At 39.5% G+C, this 16,089-nt stretch overlaps 1 protein-coding gene across 3 annotated transcripts in view; it reads right to left on the reverse strand.

The window, feature by feature from the left end:
* The window catches only part of ARID4B (AT-rich interaction domain 4B), a 142,442-nt gene that overhangs the window by 11,904 nt on the left and 114,449 nt on the right, over positions 1–16,089 (reverse strand). For all 3 annotated transcript variants that reach the window (XM_075126910.1, XM_075126913.1, XM_075126909.1), the window contains 3 exons: positions 8,988–9,072; positions 7,866–8,058; positions 2,102–3,310 (listed from right to left, as the gene is read on the reverse strand). In XM_075126910.1, the coding sequence (XP_074983011.1) occupies positions 2,102–3,310; positions 7,866–8,058; positions 8,988–9,072 (1,487 nt within the window). The remainder of the gene's footprint in view (positions 1–2,101; positions 3,311–7,865; positions 8,059–8,987; positions 9,073–16,089) is intronic.

Genomic DNA, 16,089 nt, shown 5'->3' on the forward strand with positions numbered 1-16,089 from the left:
AAATGTGTTCCTTTTAGTCCATGAATCCAAAGGCAGCCATGTAAACTAAAAAATATTTGCTAGACTATAAATATGACTGGACTAATATATAGCTAATGGATTTAACAGAACAGCTTTTGGACCCAACCTTGAAAATACTTATACACATAAACAAGTGCTAGCAGGATTGGGCCTTTTCTTTCCCCTCCTCCACTGTGGAGTCCTAGTAGGGATTTACATTTTTGCAGGTTAAATTTGAAAAAGAAAACCCATTTTTGAGTTACCTTAGTGAAAAAATTCCACGCTCTATTTTCAGCACTAGTGGCCTTAAAAATTCTAAATTACTTCCACAGCGGACCTTGTATGATAAATTTAAGTCTACAGAAATTGTCTTCAACTGATTTGTTGATATTTGAAAATGGCAGTCTATCAAGGAAAAGCTCCTAAACATCTACTGGATCACAAATACAACATAAAGCATCTACGTCTTCAGGGAGTATTAATAATAATTGTGAATTCTGACAGATGCTCCTTGAAAATGTATTCTATTAATAAAATTGTAGTCAAGGTTGATTGTTTTAAGTTATAAATATGAATAATGATTCTTCAGTTTGTGGCCTAAGAGAGCAGCAAATTCCTTTACAAAACTCACGCTAGTCAGACCTTAAAAATAAGTTTGAAATAGTTGCCTGAGGAACAATCCTGGATAGCTGGTTGTTCCAAACCATGAACACACAGTAAATAAAAATGTTAATGAGAAACTGTACATTGCATATTCAAATACAGTTTAAGAAAAGGTATCCAGACAATTTATGACACACAGACATCAAGTGTACAATGCTTTACAGTTTGGTCTGGGGTTCTGGTGCAATCTCCAGGATACACCTTATGTTGCATTTCTGATTTTTAAAATATTAGATTGCTGACTAAAAGGTCAAGAAACACTTTCTGAAAGAGTGTCATATATTTACTTATTGATTACAGGCCTTTCTACGGCATTATTTTTACAGTTTTAAAAAGGTACAACAGGCTACTGCTTCTTCTAAGAGTGTCAAACTACGAAGAGCTACAAAAGGATCTCTCAAAACTGGGTAAGTGGGCAACAAAATGGCAGATGAAATTGAATGTTGATAAATGCAAAGTAATGCACATTGGAAAGCATAATCCCAACTATACATATAAAATGATGGGGTCTACATTAGCTGTTACCACTCAAGAAAGAGATCTTGGAGTCATTGTGGATAGTTCTCTGAAAACATCCGCTCAATGTACAGTGGCAGTCAAAAAAGCAAACAGAATGCTGGGAATAATTAAGAAAGGGATAGATAATAGGACAGAAAATATCACATTGCCTCTATATAAATCCATGGTACGCTCACATCTTGAATACTGTGTGCAGATGTGGTCGCCGCATCTCAAAAAAGATATATTGGAATTGGAAAAGGTTCAGAAAAGGGAAACAAAAATGATTAAGGGTATTCAATGGCTTCTGTATGAGGAGAGATTAATAAGACTAGGACTTTTCAGCTTGGAAAATAGATGGCTAAGGGGAGATATGATTGAGGTCTATAAAATCATAACTGGTATAGAGAAAGTAGATAAGGAAGTGTTGTTTACTACTTCTCGTAACAGAAGAACTAGGGGTCACCAAATGAAATTAATAGTCAGCAGGTTTAAAACAAATAAAAGGAAGTATTTCTTCACACAATGCACAGTCAACCTGTGGAACTCCTTGCCAGAGAATGTTGTGAAGGCCAAGACCATAACAGGGTTCAAAAAAGAACTAGATAAATTCATGGAGGATAGGTCCATCAGTGGCTATTAGCTAGGATGGGCAGGAATGGTGTCCCTAGCCTCTGTTTGCCAGAAGCTGGGAATGAGCGACAGGAGATGGATCACTTGATGGTTACCTGCTCTGTTCATTCCCTTTGGCGCACCTGGCACTGGCCACTGTCGGAAGACAGGATACTGGGCTAGATGGACCTTAAGAATGGCCCTACTGGGTCAGACCAATGTTCTTAAACCAATCTCCAAGTAATGTAGCAACAGTTAAACACAAATACATTAGCAGTATAAGAAATGAGAGGAGGAATATATGTTCGTCAACAGGTTTTCTCTTTACCTTTTTCAGTATGTTCTGGTTCTTGTTGATTACTACTGCTAGAGCTGACGCTGGCATCAAAGCCTGTTGGAGAAATATTTCCTTCAGACTGAAGGTCCTGCAGCTCCCCCACAACACTATCCACTTCAATTGTGCTATCAGTTTCACTCTTGATGCTTCGTATCTCTTCTTGATTTGGTGCCAATGTCTCTGAGACTGTTACACTGGACTGATGTCTACTAGAATCTGTTACAGTGACAGATGAAGGTGATTCAGGGGTTGTAGGAGGAGTATTTAGCACTGAATTACTCCCACTGCTTGGAAATTCAACTTTCTTGTCACTCATTTCAGTTGGTTTCTCCTCAACAGGTTTAACATCTATGTTGACTAGTAAAGGCTTTTCTAGTTCAGAGCTGGGCAAAGAAACCTCTTCTGCAAGAGTCTGCAGCTGCTCCTCTACTGCAGCATCCTCAGAAGCATGTGGGGGTGAGGCTGCAGCCTCTGTGTCAGAGTCTGAAAAAAGTTCTTTCAATGTTTTCTTGGGCCACTGTCCCTGAATACTGGACCATACATCTTTTCTATCCTTAGCTCTGGTATTCTGAGGTCTTTCATCAGAGTTATTTAGAAGCTTTATTCTTTTTTCTGCCACTTCAGAAAACCCTGAGTAGAAACCACTTGTCCTTAAAGACTTCCTTTTCTCCTCTAACCCATTGTATTTTTTAGTTGGTGTTATTTTTAGTTTAGATTTGTCCTCCTCATCTTCATCTGAGGAGCTGTTACTACTATGTTCTAAGCTATGTGAGTCTTTGCTCTTGGACTTTTCATCTTTTCTATTAGGTGACCCAGTCTTTACACATTCCTCTGTGATGCAATACCTTCGCTTACCACGTTTTACCTGTGGCTTTGTTGTTTTATCTACTACCTCCTTTTTGACCTCCTTTCTCTTCTTTGTAGCTTCATCCTCTCCTTCATAGTCTGTATCATCAGATAATTCCTCTAGCTCTTTCCGCAATCTTTCGGGTGATTTGGATACTGATTTAGGTGGTGCTACTTCTGCAAGGGCTTTCCCTTCTTCTGGGGGAGATGAGCTGCTCTGCTCTTCTTTTGGACAAAGTTCATTTTTGTCCTGGCTCACAGTCTCATCCGGAGATTCCTCCTTGCCATCATTATGTACATTCTGGGCACTTTGGTCATCTTCCTGGTCACTATCATCAGCAGAACTTTCTGAAGCTATTAAAAAAAAATCTGTTACAAGTAATACTAAAAAAACAACTAATATACAAACATATTATAGATAAATAGATAGCAATGCACACTAAAGCTAGTACTATTAAAATCCTTTGTTTTCATGTACCCAGTAGAAAAAAAAACAGATTATTTTCAAAAACTTCATTTTATTAGGAAGTGTAATAGCTAGATAAGCAGCAATGCTTGTCAGTTTGCAAATCCCATATAATAAAACATCTCCAGGGAATTCCTTTAAGGGATTTGCATACTTTTTTGAAGAACCAGAGAAAGCATGAAGTGACAGATTCAAGTCTAAATAAACTCTGTTTTATTAATCCACACATATATGAATCTTCTATATAACACAAATGGACATGGCAGCCCAAAATAATGTTTAATATTAGACTTTAAATGCACTAAATCTTTAATATTAACTAATAATTACAATTTACAAATGCTATTTGCCCTAATCCCAAAGCTGAAAAATGTAGATGTATAGAAGAAAAGATTAGGACATTTTTCTAATTGCATAGGACTTGTAAATTCCAGCTTGGTTTATCATCTCTAAATGTTAATGATTTCTACTATTACTATTACTTGAGGATCACTACCATCAGAAGCTCACTTCTAAAAACCTTAATATGTCTGAAATCTGGGTTTGCACTCTCACGCATTCTATGTCCACATCTCACAAAATAAAGCTCACTTTTTACTAATATCCTTGACCTTTAGCTAGCATCATCTAAATTAAAAGTTGTACCAAGTTTTATGTCCAAAACTGAGGGCAAAATCATAGCCGCATTGAAGTCAATGACAAAATTCCCATGTCAAGCTTCAGAGGGGTAGCCGTGTTAGTCTGGATCTGTAAAAGCGGCAAAGAGTCCTGTGGCACCTTATAGACTGACAGATGTATGGGAGCATGAGCTTTCGTGGGTGAATACCCACTTGTCGGATGCATGTAGTGGAAATTTCCAGAGGCAGGTATAAATATGCAAGCAAGAATCAGGCTAGGGATAAGGAGGTTAGTTCAATCAGGGAGGATGAGGCCCTCTTCTAGCAGTTGAGGTGTGAACACCAAGGGAGGAGAAACTGCTTTTGTAGTTGGCTAGCCCACAAAATTCAACCACAAAAGCTCAGGCTCCAATATGTCTGTTAGTCTATACGGTGCCACAGGACTCTTTGCCAAAATTCCCATGAACTTCAATGGGACTAGGCTTTCATCCCAATTGCTAGTTTTCAGGGCAACACATATTCACTTTTGGCTGAAAATATTCATATCACACCCCAGTTTTAAAAAAAAGTTTAGTTTCATTCAGTCACGTACAAGTTCCAACAACACAAAGAGCTGAGGGTGTTTTTGTTTGTTTTTAGACTTTATTCTTTTGTGCTGTTTTGCAATTTTTTTTTTTTAAATTTTAAACTGGGCACAGTATTGCTCCAAAATGAGGGCTTGTCACTTTTGCTCATGTGAGAGAGGATAGAGGTTCGAAGCTTTGAAGACTATTTATTAATAAACATTTCACAAAAATTTTCAAGCAGAGCCATTAGTTTACATTTTGAAGACTATCTTCACAATAAGAAAAGGAGTACTTATGGCACCTTAGAGACTAACCAATTTATTTGAGCATAAGCTTTCGTGAGCTCATGAAAGCTTATGCTCAAATAAATTAGTTAGTCTCTAAGGTGCCACAAGTACTCCTTTTCTTTTTGCGAATACAGACTAACATGGCTGCTACTCAGAAACCTATCTTCACAATGAGGCTGGAAACTTGTAGTGTGTGTTTTTGGAAGGGTTTTTTAGGTGACTCAGGGTACAGACTTGACCCTTTTTTGTAAAGTGACTCAGGCTAAAAATAGCAGCGTAGATGTTCCTGCTTGGGTTGGAGCCTGGACTCTGAAACCTGGCAAGGGGAAAAAATGTCAGAGCCCAGGCTCTGGCCTGAGCCCAGTACCCGAACATCTACATTGCTATTTTAAGCCCCAGAGCATGAGTCCAAGTCATTTCACTGGGCTCTGAGACTCATTGCTGCAGGTCTTTTATTGATGTGTAGATGTACCCTAACAAACCAGTTGGCTGTGGGGCAGATGTACATGTCCTAGTGCGCCTTTTAGCATCCTAGGGCCCTTTACAAAAGGTAGCTGCAATCTTTAGGCACATGGCTAGGTGCAAGCATGTGACCTACAGGAAGCTTCCTGTCTCAGGCAGGGATACCAGACTAGAGAAACCCAGTGTCAGGGAAGTCTTAGTGTGTGTGTCTCCACAGTAGCTGGGAAAGAGAAGGCTTGGAAGAAAGATGGTCCAGCCACTTCTCACCTGCAGAAAGATCTGAGTTACCAGGTGTTTTGTATTATTTTGAAAAGTTTTGCATCTTCTGTTTATCAGAGAACTTGCTCAGATGAAAAGGATGGGGAACTGAACATGAGGGGTTTGGGCTTTGTTTGGACTGCCTGGCTGGTGAATCTGCCCACTAGCCTACAGCGAACTACAAATAAATGTAGATTTTTCTTCTTTATGATGGAGGCGTGAAAGGTTTGTGGATTTTGTTTATCTTTCAAAGTTGTTTTTTCTCTGCTTGTCACACTTCATTCTTTTTTCAGCTAGAAGCCCTTCCCGGATGACTGCAAAATGCATATTGGGAACTTTCTCAGATTTTAAATGAAGGGTTAAGATATTGAATTCTCAAAGAACTTTTCTCGCATTACTTTAGTTAAATAGGTATTAAAACATTGTTTTAGACTGTATATCTAAAAACACTCTTTCCCCCAATTAATCAGATTTCACTTTTAGTACTTGTGCTGTCATAATCCTGCTAGTTCTCCACAGAGTCTTTCAGTGTAGACAGGACCTGAATTTCTAATCTAAAGCTCCAGCAGAAAAAAATCTCCAAAACTCTTTCAGGTCTTTTTTATACATCATAAATAAGAGCAGTAATCCACTTTTCCTTTCTATGTCACCTTTAAATGAAACCTTAGATTAATATTGTCATCTGAAAGAGTCAACCAACCAAGTTCATAAATTCTACAGGAACCTGACTGTTTTCAAAAGCTTGAAGTGAACAGCTCCAAAACTTTATAAAACCACCCAAATATCCTAAAAATACTTAAGGTACTAATTACCAAGGAAAACTGAATGAAACAAACATGGAGTTTCTAGGCTATGATGTTTTTGCAAGTGGGGGATGGATCCTCAGCTGGTGTAAATTGGTATAGCTATATCAACTGCAATGGAGCTATGCAAATTTACAACCAGGCCAGAATCTGATGCATTATTTTTAAAGATTTTCAAAAAAGTTAGAGATTTCAGACAAAAGCATCTATTTTGAGAAAGTACTTGTGTACACGTCAAATTGGCTTTTGTGATTAAAAGCCAATTATAACTAACTTTGGAGTCACTAATGATGTCACTATCATGGCTCCTAAGTATTTTTTTATACTTGTAGAACTAGTTTCCTGTATAATTTTATCATTTTTCATTTTGTTATTTCTAAAAAGAATAGCCAAAAATACTTTGTCAAAAACAAAAAGGGGAAAACACATCAGAAAAACTTTTCAAAGTATTATTTTATAGGTGAACTGATTATTTTTAAGATTACACAAAATCATCTGAATCCAGAATATCTATTCAGAAAGTTTGTGTATGTTTTTAGCACTTTAGACAAAAATATGGCATTTATGTGCAAAATACATATAAAACAATTTATAAATAAAAAGACATGTACGGACAGACTCTGAATTTATAATAATCTCCTAATGCTCTGAAAGAAATTTCTTCTTCCACAAGTTTCAATTTATAGTTAAGGCTACATTTTAGTCACAGGTATATTAAGTAAGTCATGGACAGGTCACAGGTAGTAAACAAAAATTCACGGCCAGTGACCTGTCGATGACTTGTACTATATACCCCTAACTAAAATTTCGATGCTTTGCGGGGTGCAGTGGAGCTGCCCGGGGGGCTGCACGTGCTCTGGGAGGCGGCAGCCAAGGGGTGCTGCTGCTGCTGGGGGGAGGGCAGTGGCCCATGGTCCCTGCTGGTGCTGGGAGGGGGCGTGGCCAAGGGGGCTCTGCGTGCTGCCCCTACCCCGAGTGACTGCTCCACAGCTCCCATTGGCTGGGAACAGCAGCCAATGGGAGCTGCAGGGGCGGCACCTTTGGGCAGAAGCAGTGCATGGAGCCACTCGGCTGCGCCTCCGCCTGGGAGCCGGACAGCCCCCTGCCCTCCAAGATAAACACCGCCCAGAGCCCTCTCCCCCTCCCACACCTCAACCCCCTGCCTCTGCCCTGAGCCCCCTCCCAAACCCAAACTCCTGCTGCTGCTGCTGGGGGGGAGGGGCACGGTGGCCTGAGACTGCCCCAGCAGTGGCTGGTGTGGCTAGGCTGCCCGAGGTGGTCACGCGGCTCCTGGGCTAGCCGCTGCAGAAGTCCCGGAAAGTCATGGAATCTGTGACCTCCATGACAAACTCGCAGCCTTATTTATAGTTTGTTTCAATTGCTCTGTACTGTCACTTTTAAATACTGGTAAAATGATTACATACTGAATTAGAAAGTCCATGTACAATACCTTGTAGCCCATTAAGGATAGAAGTAATTTCTATGGATTTAACTGGAGCTTGTTCAGAGTTTTTGGCTTCAGTGTTGTCAAATTTGGACCCAGTCTCTGGTGATGTGCTCGTGTGAAAGGGTGGTTTTGACAAGCGTCGCAATTTAAAATTTTTAGGAGAATACTTCTCATCCTTCTCTTTGTCAGTTTTATTCTAGGTTAAGGAAAAAAACATTTTAAAAACTCTTCTAATGCTAACATATATAATTTAAGGTGTATTACAATTAGCAATGCAGACAGTGATTTTGAACACACAACCTAAGAATAAAAGTTTTTTCTTTGTTCCTTTACAAGGATATGCAAGTACTGTATTTTGTCTTATGCACAAGTATGAACACCAAAAATGTGAATTACCTTAACACTTATATCTGATGAGGAATATTCTCAGCGTTTAAGGGCTAAACTCTTCTTCCACTATGCTAGACCCCGCAGTAAGAGATACTGCGGAGAGAAGGCATGACTGTTGTGACAGCCTGGATTGAATGGCACACCCTTGTGCTGTGCTAATGAAGAAGGAGGAGAGGCTATAGGCAAGTCTGGCTCTATCAGAGGTACTGGATTCTAGTAGTCCTTGTGTTCAGAGTGCAGGGATGGCCATGGAGCTTGTTGGTGAGGGGGGGAAAGGTTGTTCACACTTTTCTGCCCTGCACAAGGAATTGATCAGGATCTGGCCAAAATATCTGTGGTTTTTTTTTAAAACCCCACAGTCGGCAAGAAGCTAAAAGTAAGATACAAGCCACATTTATGTAGGTTCGACACAGGTTTGTGCTTCAAAGCCAGCATGGTAGCTAGCAAATTTCATTTCCCAGAGCTGTGCTGCCATCACTGATGAGGGAATGGCTCTGTTTCCTGTTGGTGCACCAGACGAATTGGGGATGCGGGGGAAGAGGAGGAGGAAAAAGCTATTTTTCAAAAGGGAAGGAGAAAAATCATTCTTAAAAAAGTGTATGCTTTAAGAGGCTAACAGAAACTCATTTTAAATTTATCATGCATGTCCAAGTCCATTTAAAGGCTATAATTATAAAATCAGTTTACATGAAAGTAAATTAAGCAGCAAAATGATATAATAGAAAAAAAATCTACCTTTATTTTCTTCCGATGCTTTATTTTTGGCACATTTTTATCTGCTGGTCTCACTATCTTGTCTGCTTTTATCCATTCATCATATCTAAATGTGAAAGCAAGCATTTAAAATATATATATATAAACAGAATTTTAAGCAAATTTTCATAAGACACGTTCTATAGGGGAAAGAAAAAGTAGTAAAACATGTAATGGAAACCATATGCAGACAGACTCTGTACATAAGAGTGAAAAGTAATGAATATATTTCTACTATATCTTCTAGTTCAAAAGAGAACGAGATAAGTTCATGGAGGATAGGTTCATCAGTGGCTATTAGCCAGGATGGGCAGGGATGGTGTCCCTAGCCTCTGTTTGCCAGAAACTGTGAATGGGTTACAGGGAATGGATCACTTGATGATTACCTGTTCTGTTCACTCCTCTGGGGCTTCTGGCATTGGCCACTGTCAGAAGACAGGACACTGGGCTAGATGGCCCTTTGGTCTGACCCAGTATGGCTGTTCTTATATTCTTATGTACTGTAAAGTATTGCAAAATCTCAAATCTTTACTTTCTTAGCATATAGGGTAAAATTCTCCTCTCATACTGGGATGGTAGTATTCAAAGTTAATATTCTGCTCTCCTTTTGTGCATAAAATTTATATCAAATAATAATGAGATATCCATGCCCATAGGGAAAGCAGAATACTTGAGTCATATACTGCTGTACAGATATGTAACGTAAATGTTGCCAATATAGTATATCATCTTACTAATTAAAAACAAATTCTTATAATAATATAAAATCTCACTGCTTGGTAAAAAAAAGAAAAACTCCTTGTAGCTGAATCTGTGAAGGGATCAGTATCCTCCATAACAGTGGTTCTCAAACTAGGGCCGCCGCTTGTTCAGGGAAAGCCCACAGCGGGCTGGGCCAGTTTATTTACCTGCCGCATCAGCAGGTTCGACCGATCGTGGCTCCCACTGGCCGTGATTCACTGCTCCAGGCCATTGGGGCTGCAGAAAGGGCGGCCAGCACATCCCTCGGCCCATGCCACTTCCCGCAGCCCCCATTGGCCAGGAGCGGTGAACCGCAGCCAATGGGAGCTGCGATTGGCTGAACCTGCTGATGCGGCAGGTAAACAAACCGGCCCTGCCCGCCAGGGGCTTTCCCTGAACAAGCAGCGGCCCTAATTTGAGAACCACAGCTTTATAAAAGCTCCCCTTGAGATCTAGAAGGATTTTTGCAATAGGAACTTTTTATTTGATATCAGAAGATACCAGCAGTTAGGTGTTCTATAAATAGAACTAATATATGTACATCAACTGCCTCATGTGTCCCACCTCCTGAAACTGTACTGGTGAAGTACAAAATCCAAGACTGCTGAACAAATATATTCTCATTTAGAATATTCATGATAGAAATGTGCTCAGACTAGAAAACTAACAATTAAAAAAAAAACCCACTAAGTAAAGTTTATAATAAACTCATTTTTTTATTCTTAACACAATACCTTGGCCTGCCTACACTGTGAATTCAAAAAGTGTCTGAATAAGAAATGTGTTAATTAAAAACAAATAAGTGTGTGTGTGTGTATAAACGGAGTTCATTTGGTAGTCATGAAAATGTGTGTGCAGTATCATGAAAATACAGTATGCAACTAGCACAACAGGGCAGAGCTAGATCTCATGCTAGGCTTTCTCACACAGATCTGACATTACACCTCTATTTTGACCTGTAGTGACTCTGCTATTACAGTCCCAGGCCACGTCTTAGCAACCACTGACACATGTGCCTAACTCTAGTAACTTTTGTGATACTGACCAATGTAGGGATTGAAGAAGCCACCAAACTCATTTTCATTTATGACCTAAATCACGATTTGAACACAGGAGTCCAGAAGATAAATTTAGTGCTTTACCCATTCACATCCCCCACACTCATAAAACAAAGAATGACATTCAGAAACATAATAATGATATGAAAGGAGAGAGGTAAGGTTTGCTTTCATATTGGAACCCAAAAATGTTCGATATTGTTTTTCTACAGAGTAATATATGGACCTTTCTCTTTACTAAATGCTCACAAATTTTCAGTCTTCTTCCCTAGAAAATCTTAATGTACTGAGAGCAACCACACTATCAGGGACATGGTTTTGATTAAATTAATTTTAATGACCAGGTTAGACATAGGTAGAGAGATCCATATTTCTTTCTTTCTCTAGATCCTTAGGCAATAGGAAAACCTGCCAAGAGCAAATTCATAACTGTAGTGGTTTAAAATAAGGTTTCTTTAGATCAAGCTCATGTTAACATGATGGAATCAAACCAAATAGAATTCTGAATGGACCTTGCACTCCAAAGCTAAGGGATTTTTTTAGATCTAAATTTATGAAAGAAAGCAGCACTAGGATTGAACATGTTCACAGAGAAAACTGAGTACTCTACAAATTTCACTTCAATTTTGATTATATCACTATACCACTTGCAGCCTTATTCACCAATTCTACATGCCGCCCCCAACAAAAATAATCTTCCACATAAAGACATTAACTTTAAACACTGCATATGTCTCCAGTGACTTAAAACACTCAATGTTAGGTTAGACGTAGATCGATATTCAAAGGTTAGTATGTCATCACTGGCAGATGAATGACACTGGAATGCTGCCATACCAGTTTGTGTCATTTAAATTCAATATTCTGGTAGGAAATACCTATAGCTACATTAGACTGAGATGTTCAAAAAGTCTCCTAGAGGATTTGGTCATATAGTTCTCAATTTTAAATGGGAACTGGGTGTCCAAATCCCCAAAGTGGCTTTTCAGTGGAAAATGCTACTGTGTGCATTATCTATACCAACACACACATTTCAAATTTGAGAATCATAAACCTTTAAAGCACTCAGAGGTTATGGTCTTTAGGGACAAGTACAAAAGGACATTCAGGAATTTATAGATTTTGCAGGGTCTTATATTTTGCCCTATAGAGTTGCAACATTTTTCAAGTCACACAACTGAACCATCTCTACTTCATAAATGGGGCTTCAAATGATTTGCTCACTCAAGAAAAGAAGAACGAAAGTTGAGAATGTGAAAAGAAGTCCTTCAGTTCTAGGTTAAAAGAAACATACACTTTTAATAAGGGAAAAACCTGGGTTACTATGCTGCGAGTGAAATTCCCCAAGTGGACCATCATCTTCAGTGTTCCATGGTATTTCGAGATTTATGTGTACAGCACATAATTCCTCACAGACACTGGCATTAGAAAATATTCAAGTTATTAACATGAATCGTTGCCTATTGACACGCTCTGTTCACATGTCTGCATAATGTAGCCCCTCCCCTCACTTGGCGTGTGATCAGAGAATAGTAGGCATTTGAAAATAGATAGATGCATCTGAAGGCGAATACCAGTTATTGGTAAATAAAACCTACTTATTCCAGTTTGGGATTCTAGCCACAAAATATCACCCTTTGGAGAACTGTGAAGTAGTGACTTCTCAGGGATGGATGGAGATGGTGAGGAGTGGAGAAAGGTCAGTGTTAGTCTTGCAGTTCTATAAAATCTAACAACTCACATACAGGGAGTTAGAAAAAAAATACCTCAGAAGCCACCAGGGCCCTGATTGAATTAATGGATCCTAAATACCTACCAGAACGGGCAACTGACTGTATATGGTACAAGTATTTGTATGAGTATGAAAGAATAGCACAAGCATGTAGGAACAAAGTTAGAAAGACTAAGGCACAAAATGAGTTACACCCAACAAAGGACATAAAAGGCAGTAAGAAGAGGTACTATAAATACATTAGGAGCAAGAGAAAGACCAGAAGGGAAGGACCAGTATGTCCCTCGGCCTGCGCCACTTCCTGCAGCCCCCATTGGCTGGGCACAGTGAACCGCGGCCAGTGGGAGCCACGATCGGCCGAAACTGCAGACATGGCAGGTAAACAAACTGTCCTGGCCCGCCAGGGGCTGTCCCTGAACAAGCGGCATCCCAAGTTTGGGAAACACTGACCTAAAGGAAAAAAGAGGGTAGTCAGTATAGCCAATATGGATTTGTCAAGAACAAATCATGTCAAACCAAACGAACTTCCATCTTTGACAGGGTTACTGGCCTAGTGGACGTAATAGATCTTGATATTCTATGATAGGTATTCTTGGTCCTGACTCAGCACAGGGGGCTGGATTTGACCTCTTGAGGTCCCTTCCAGCCCTACATTTCTATGATTCTCTTTGGAAAGTTTACTATCTGAAATCATATTGCTTGGAGACAGGTTCTCTTTTGGCTCTATGCCCAAAAGGAAGGAAAGGTATCTTTATGAAATGACTCATTAAAAACAGAATGGTATAAGGATAAAAAAGGTAAAATTCATGTGAAATACTTTAGGGAGAAATCTATTACAAGGAAGAAGAGTCCATTCATTTTTATCAAAATTAAGACTGGAGGATTAAACCACGAGGGATTGAAGCTCCTTTATCTTTCTGGTTAAAATGATTGCCTTCAGAAAGCTTGTTTTGAATGAAAAGAAGGAAAGAAAAATGAACACTCACTCATAGAAATGATAAAGAATTCATATCCCTCTAGGGGGATCCTTGCTGGTCCTGTGGTATTCATCCACACTGAGTATTCCATTAAGATGGACCACAGGATACAAGACCAAATCCTCAACTGAATAAAGTAAATTCTCTTTAGGAACATAGCAATAGCCATACCAAATCAGAACCGTAGTCTATTTATTCCAGGATGATGTCTCCAACAACAGCTAGTACCATGTGCTTTAGAAAAAACTCTGTAGTAGGCAGATCTGATGTAAGCTGGTCACCAAGAAAGCGCCCTCTTAATTCCTGAGAGCAAGAGGGTTGCTTATGCCCTGAAGTTTGAGGGTTTATATCCCTTTCAAAGCTTTTAAAAAAAATATTTACTATAACAACACAGAGTATGCTATTTATATAGAAGTCTAATCCTTTTTAAAATCCTGCTAAACTCTTGGCCTCAATGACATATTGTGGCAATGAGTTCCACAACCTATCTGTAAAAGTATTTCTTTTTGTTAAGAAGGTAAGGGAGCTGAAAACATTTTTGTACCTTTCTGAATGATTTAATAAGTAACTATTAGGTGAACTTCTGGATTTTGTCCTTTGAGATGGCTCTCTCTGCTTTCAAGGCTCTCAGGAGACAGGCTAGGGTCTGACAAGGCAGTATCAGTGGAAGATATTTTCTTTTCACCTTCTTAATAAAAGCCCTGAGAGCACGGACAAAACTAACCCCCTGACCATCATCAATGCATCGAGAATTGAAAGGACAGATGCTGCAGCCTATACCATCGTAGAGACAACCGCACACAGCTTTCTGCCAAAAAGGGACAAAGCTTCTGCTATCCTAATAGAGAAAAGAACAAACTCAATTTTCATACTTCCTCTTTTTACTTCTTCAAAACACAGAGAAAAAAATTAATTAGTTTTGCACATTTAGCAACCCTTTTTCCATTTAAGACTTTTCTCTTTACTCTTGAATTCTGCACACTATCAAACAACCAGCTACATTTTGAGAAGAATGTATTTATTGACAAAGTGTGCCAAAATCCAGTGCACTTATGTGCCCAAGCCATGAAAAACATACCCAATACTGGCTATTAGTTATTATTAATAATAATTATTGGTATTACCATAATGCTAGCCAATAGCACTACGCCTATATTCCAAGCTGAAATACATGGTAGCCCTACTCACAGCCCTTCTTGAACCATACGCCCCTCCTGCCAGTTAGTCACATGTACATAGGACTTCTCTTTGCACCCCAGGAAAGGGCTCTGTGTATGCGTGCTGCCTTCTGCTGTGGTGATGGGGAAACGAAATGTCAGTGAGGCCCCCATACAAACACAGAGCTCTCTGCTGCGATGGCGTGTCCCCTCCTCAGTGCTCCATGGTGCAAAGGGTTGGGAAGGTGGCAAGTCTAGGGCACCCTACTCCTAAAAGGAGTGATTATCCTGTGAGACTGCCACAGCAGCAAGAGCAGCAGCTGGGCTCCCCTTCCACCCTAGCAGCAACGGTGGCAGTACTGGAACAGTCTCTGCACACTCAGGAAGACATAACTGCATCCGTTTACACTCAGTTTGTGTTTGGAAGATTATCTTCACAACCATAAGGATTAGATTTTTTTTTTTTTATTAAACGAAAGCTAAAATTCTGCAGAAGCTAATGGCACTCACCCAACAGAGTCCTACTCCAGATGGGGAAGTGGATTTTTCAAGCCCTGGATGAGTCCATATAAAATGAATAAAATAAACAGTCCTCAGTATCAGTTTAGTTAATGCCAATGACTGTTAGGCAGGAGTTTTACTTAGAGAGCAACCCTCATATTGAGGGTGCTTTAAAGCTGGTTTCCAAATGGCCTGGAGCATTAGCTAAAGCCTCCTATATTACTTAACCAGGGTCTGATGGTCTCAAGTGATGCCCTCAGGCAGGCTTCACTCTGAATATTCATAACTTTTCTCAATTACATACACTGTTCAGGGGCTCCTCAAACCTGGAGTACCTCAAGCCTCTTTTGCTTCAACATCTAACTGTGAAGCACAAAAAACTTAAAACAGTCAATTAAGTCAGTAACTAATATTTTCCCCAACCAAATTTCCAAAAGAAAAAGGGATATGGTATAATTTCAGAATAGCTGTAACGTCCAAGAATGGTGCATTTTGGGGTATCAGAGCATCTGGCAGCCAGCCTGTGAGAGTTTAAATGTCCTACAAAGATTGTTAATTTAGAATTTGTGCTGAATATGCCCCTCTGCACCATTCTATTTGGGGCATTCTGCACATATTGCAGGGTTAATTCATATTTCAAAACCCTCTGTAATTCACCTTTCGATGTATTTTATTTTATCTGCATAGTGCTGTCAGCTGAAAACTGCAAATACCACAATTGGAGGGACTTGCACTGCAAGTTCCAAGGAAGTTTTAGATCCACAGAAATTGTGCTAAATTCAGCAAGTGACCCTTGAAACCACAAAGGGGATCCCAGACACCTCTAAGCATCTGACTATAGTAACTTTATAAAACTATATATCAGCAATTCCAGAATGCAAAAATCTTATGAGAAATGTCTTTTCCAACTGAGAATTT

Source organism: Caretta caretta, chromosome 3 (genome assembly GCF_965140235.1).
Source record: "Caretta caretta isolate rCarCar2 chromosome 3, rCarCar1.hap1, whole genome shotgun sequence".
Lineage (NCBI taxonomy): Eukaryota > Metazoa > Chordata > Testudines > Cheloniidae > Caretta > Caretta caretta.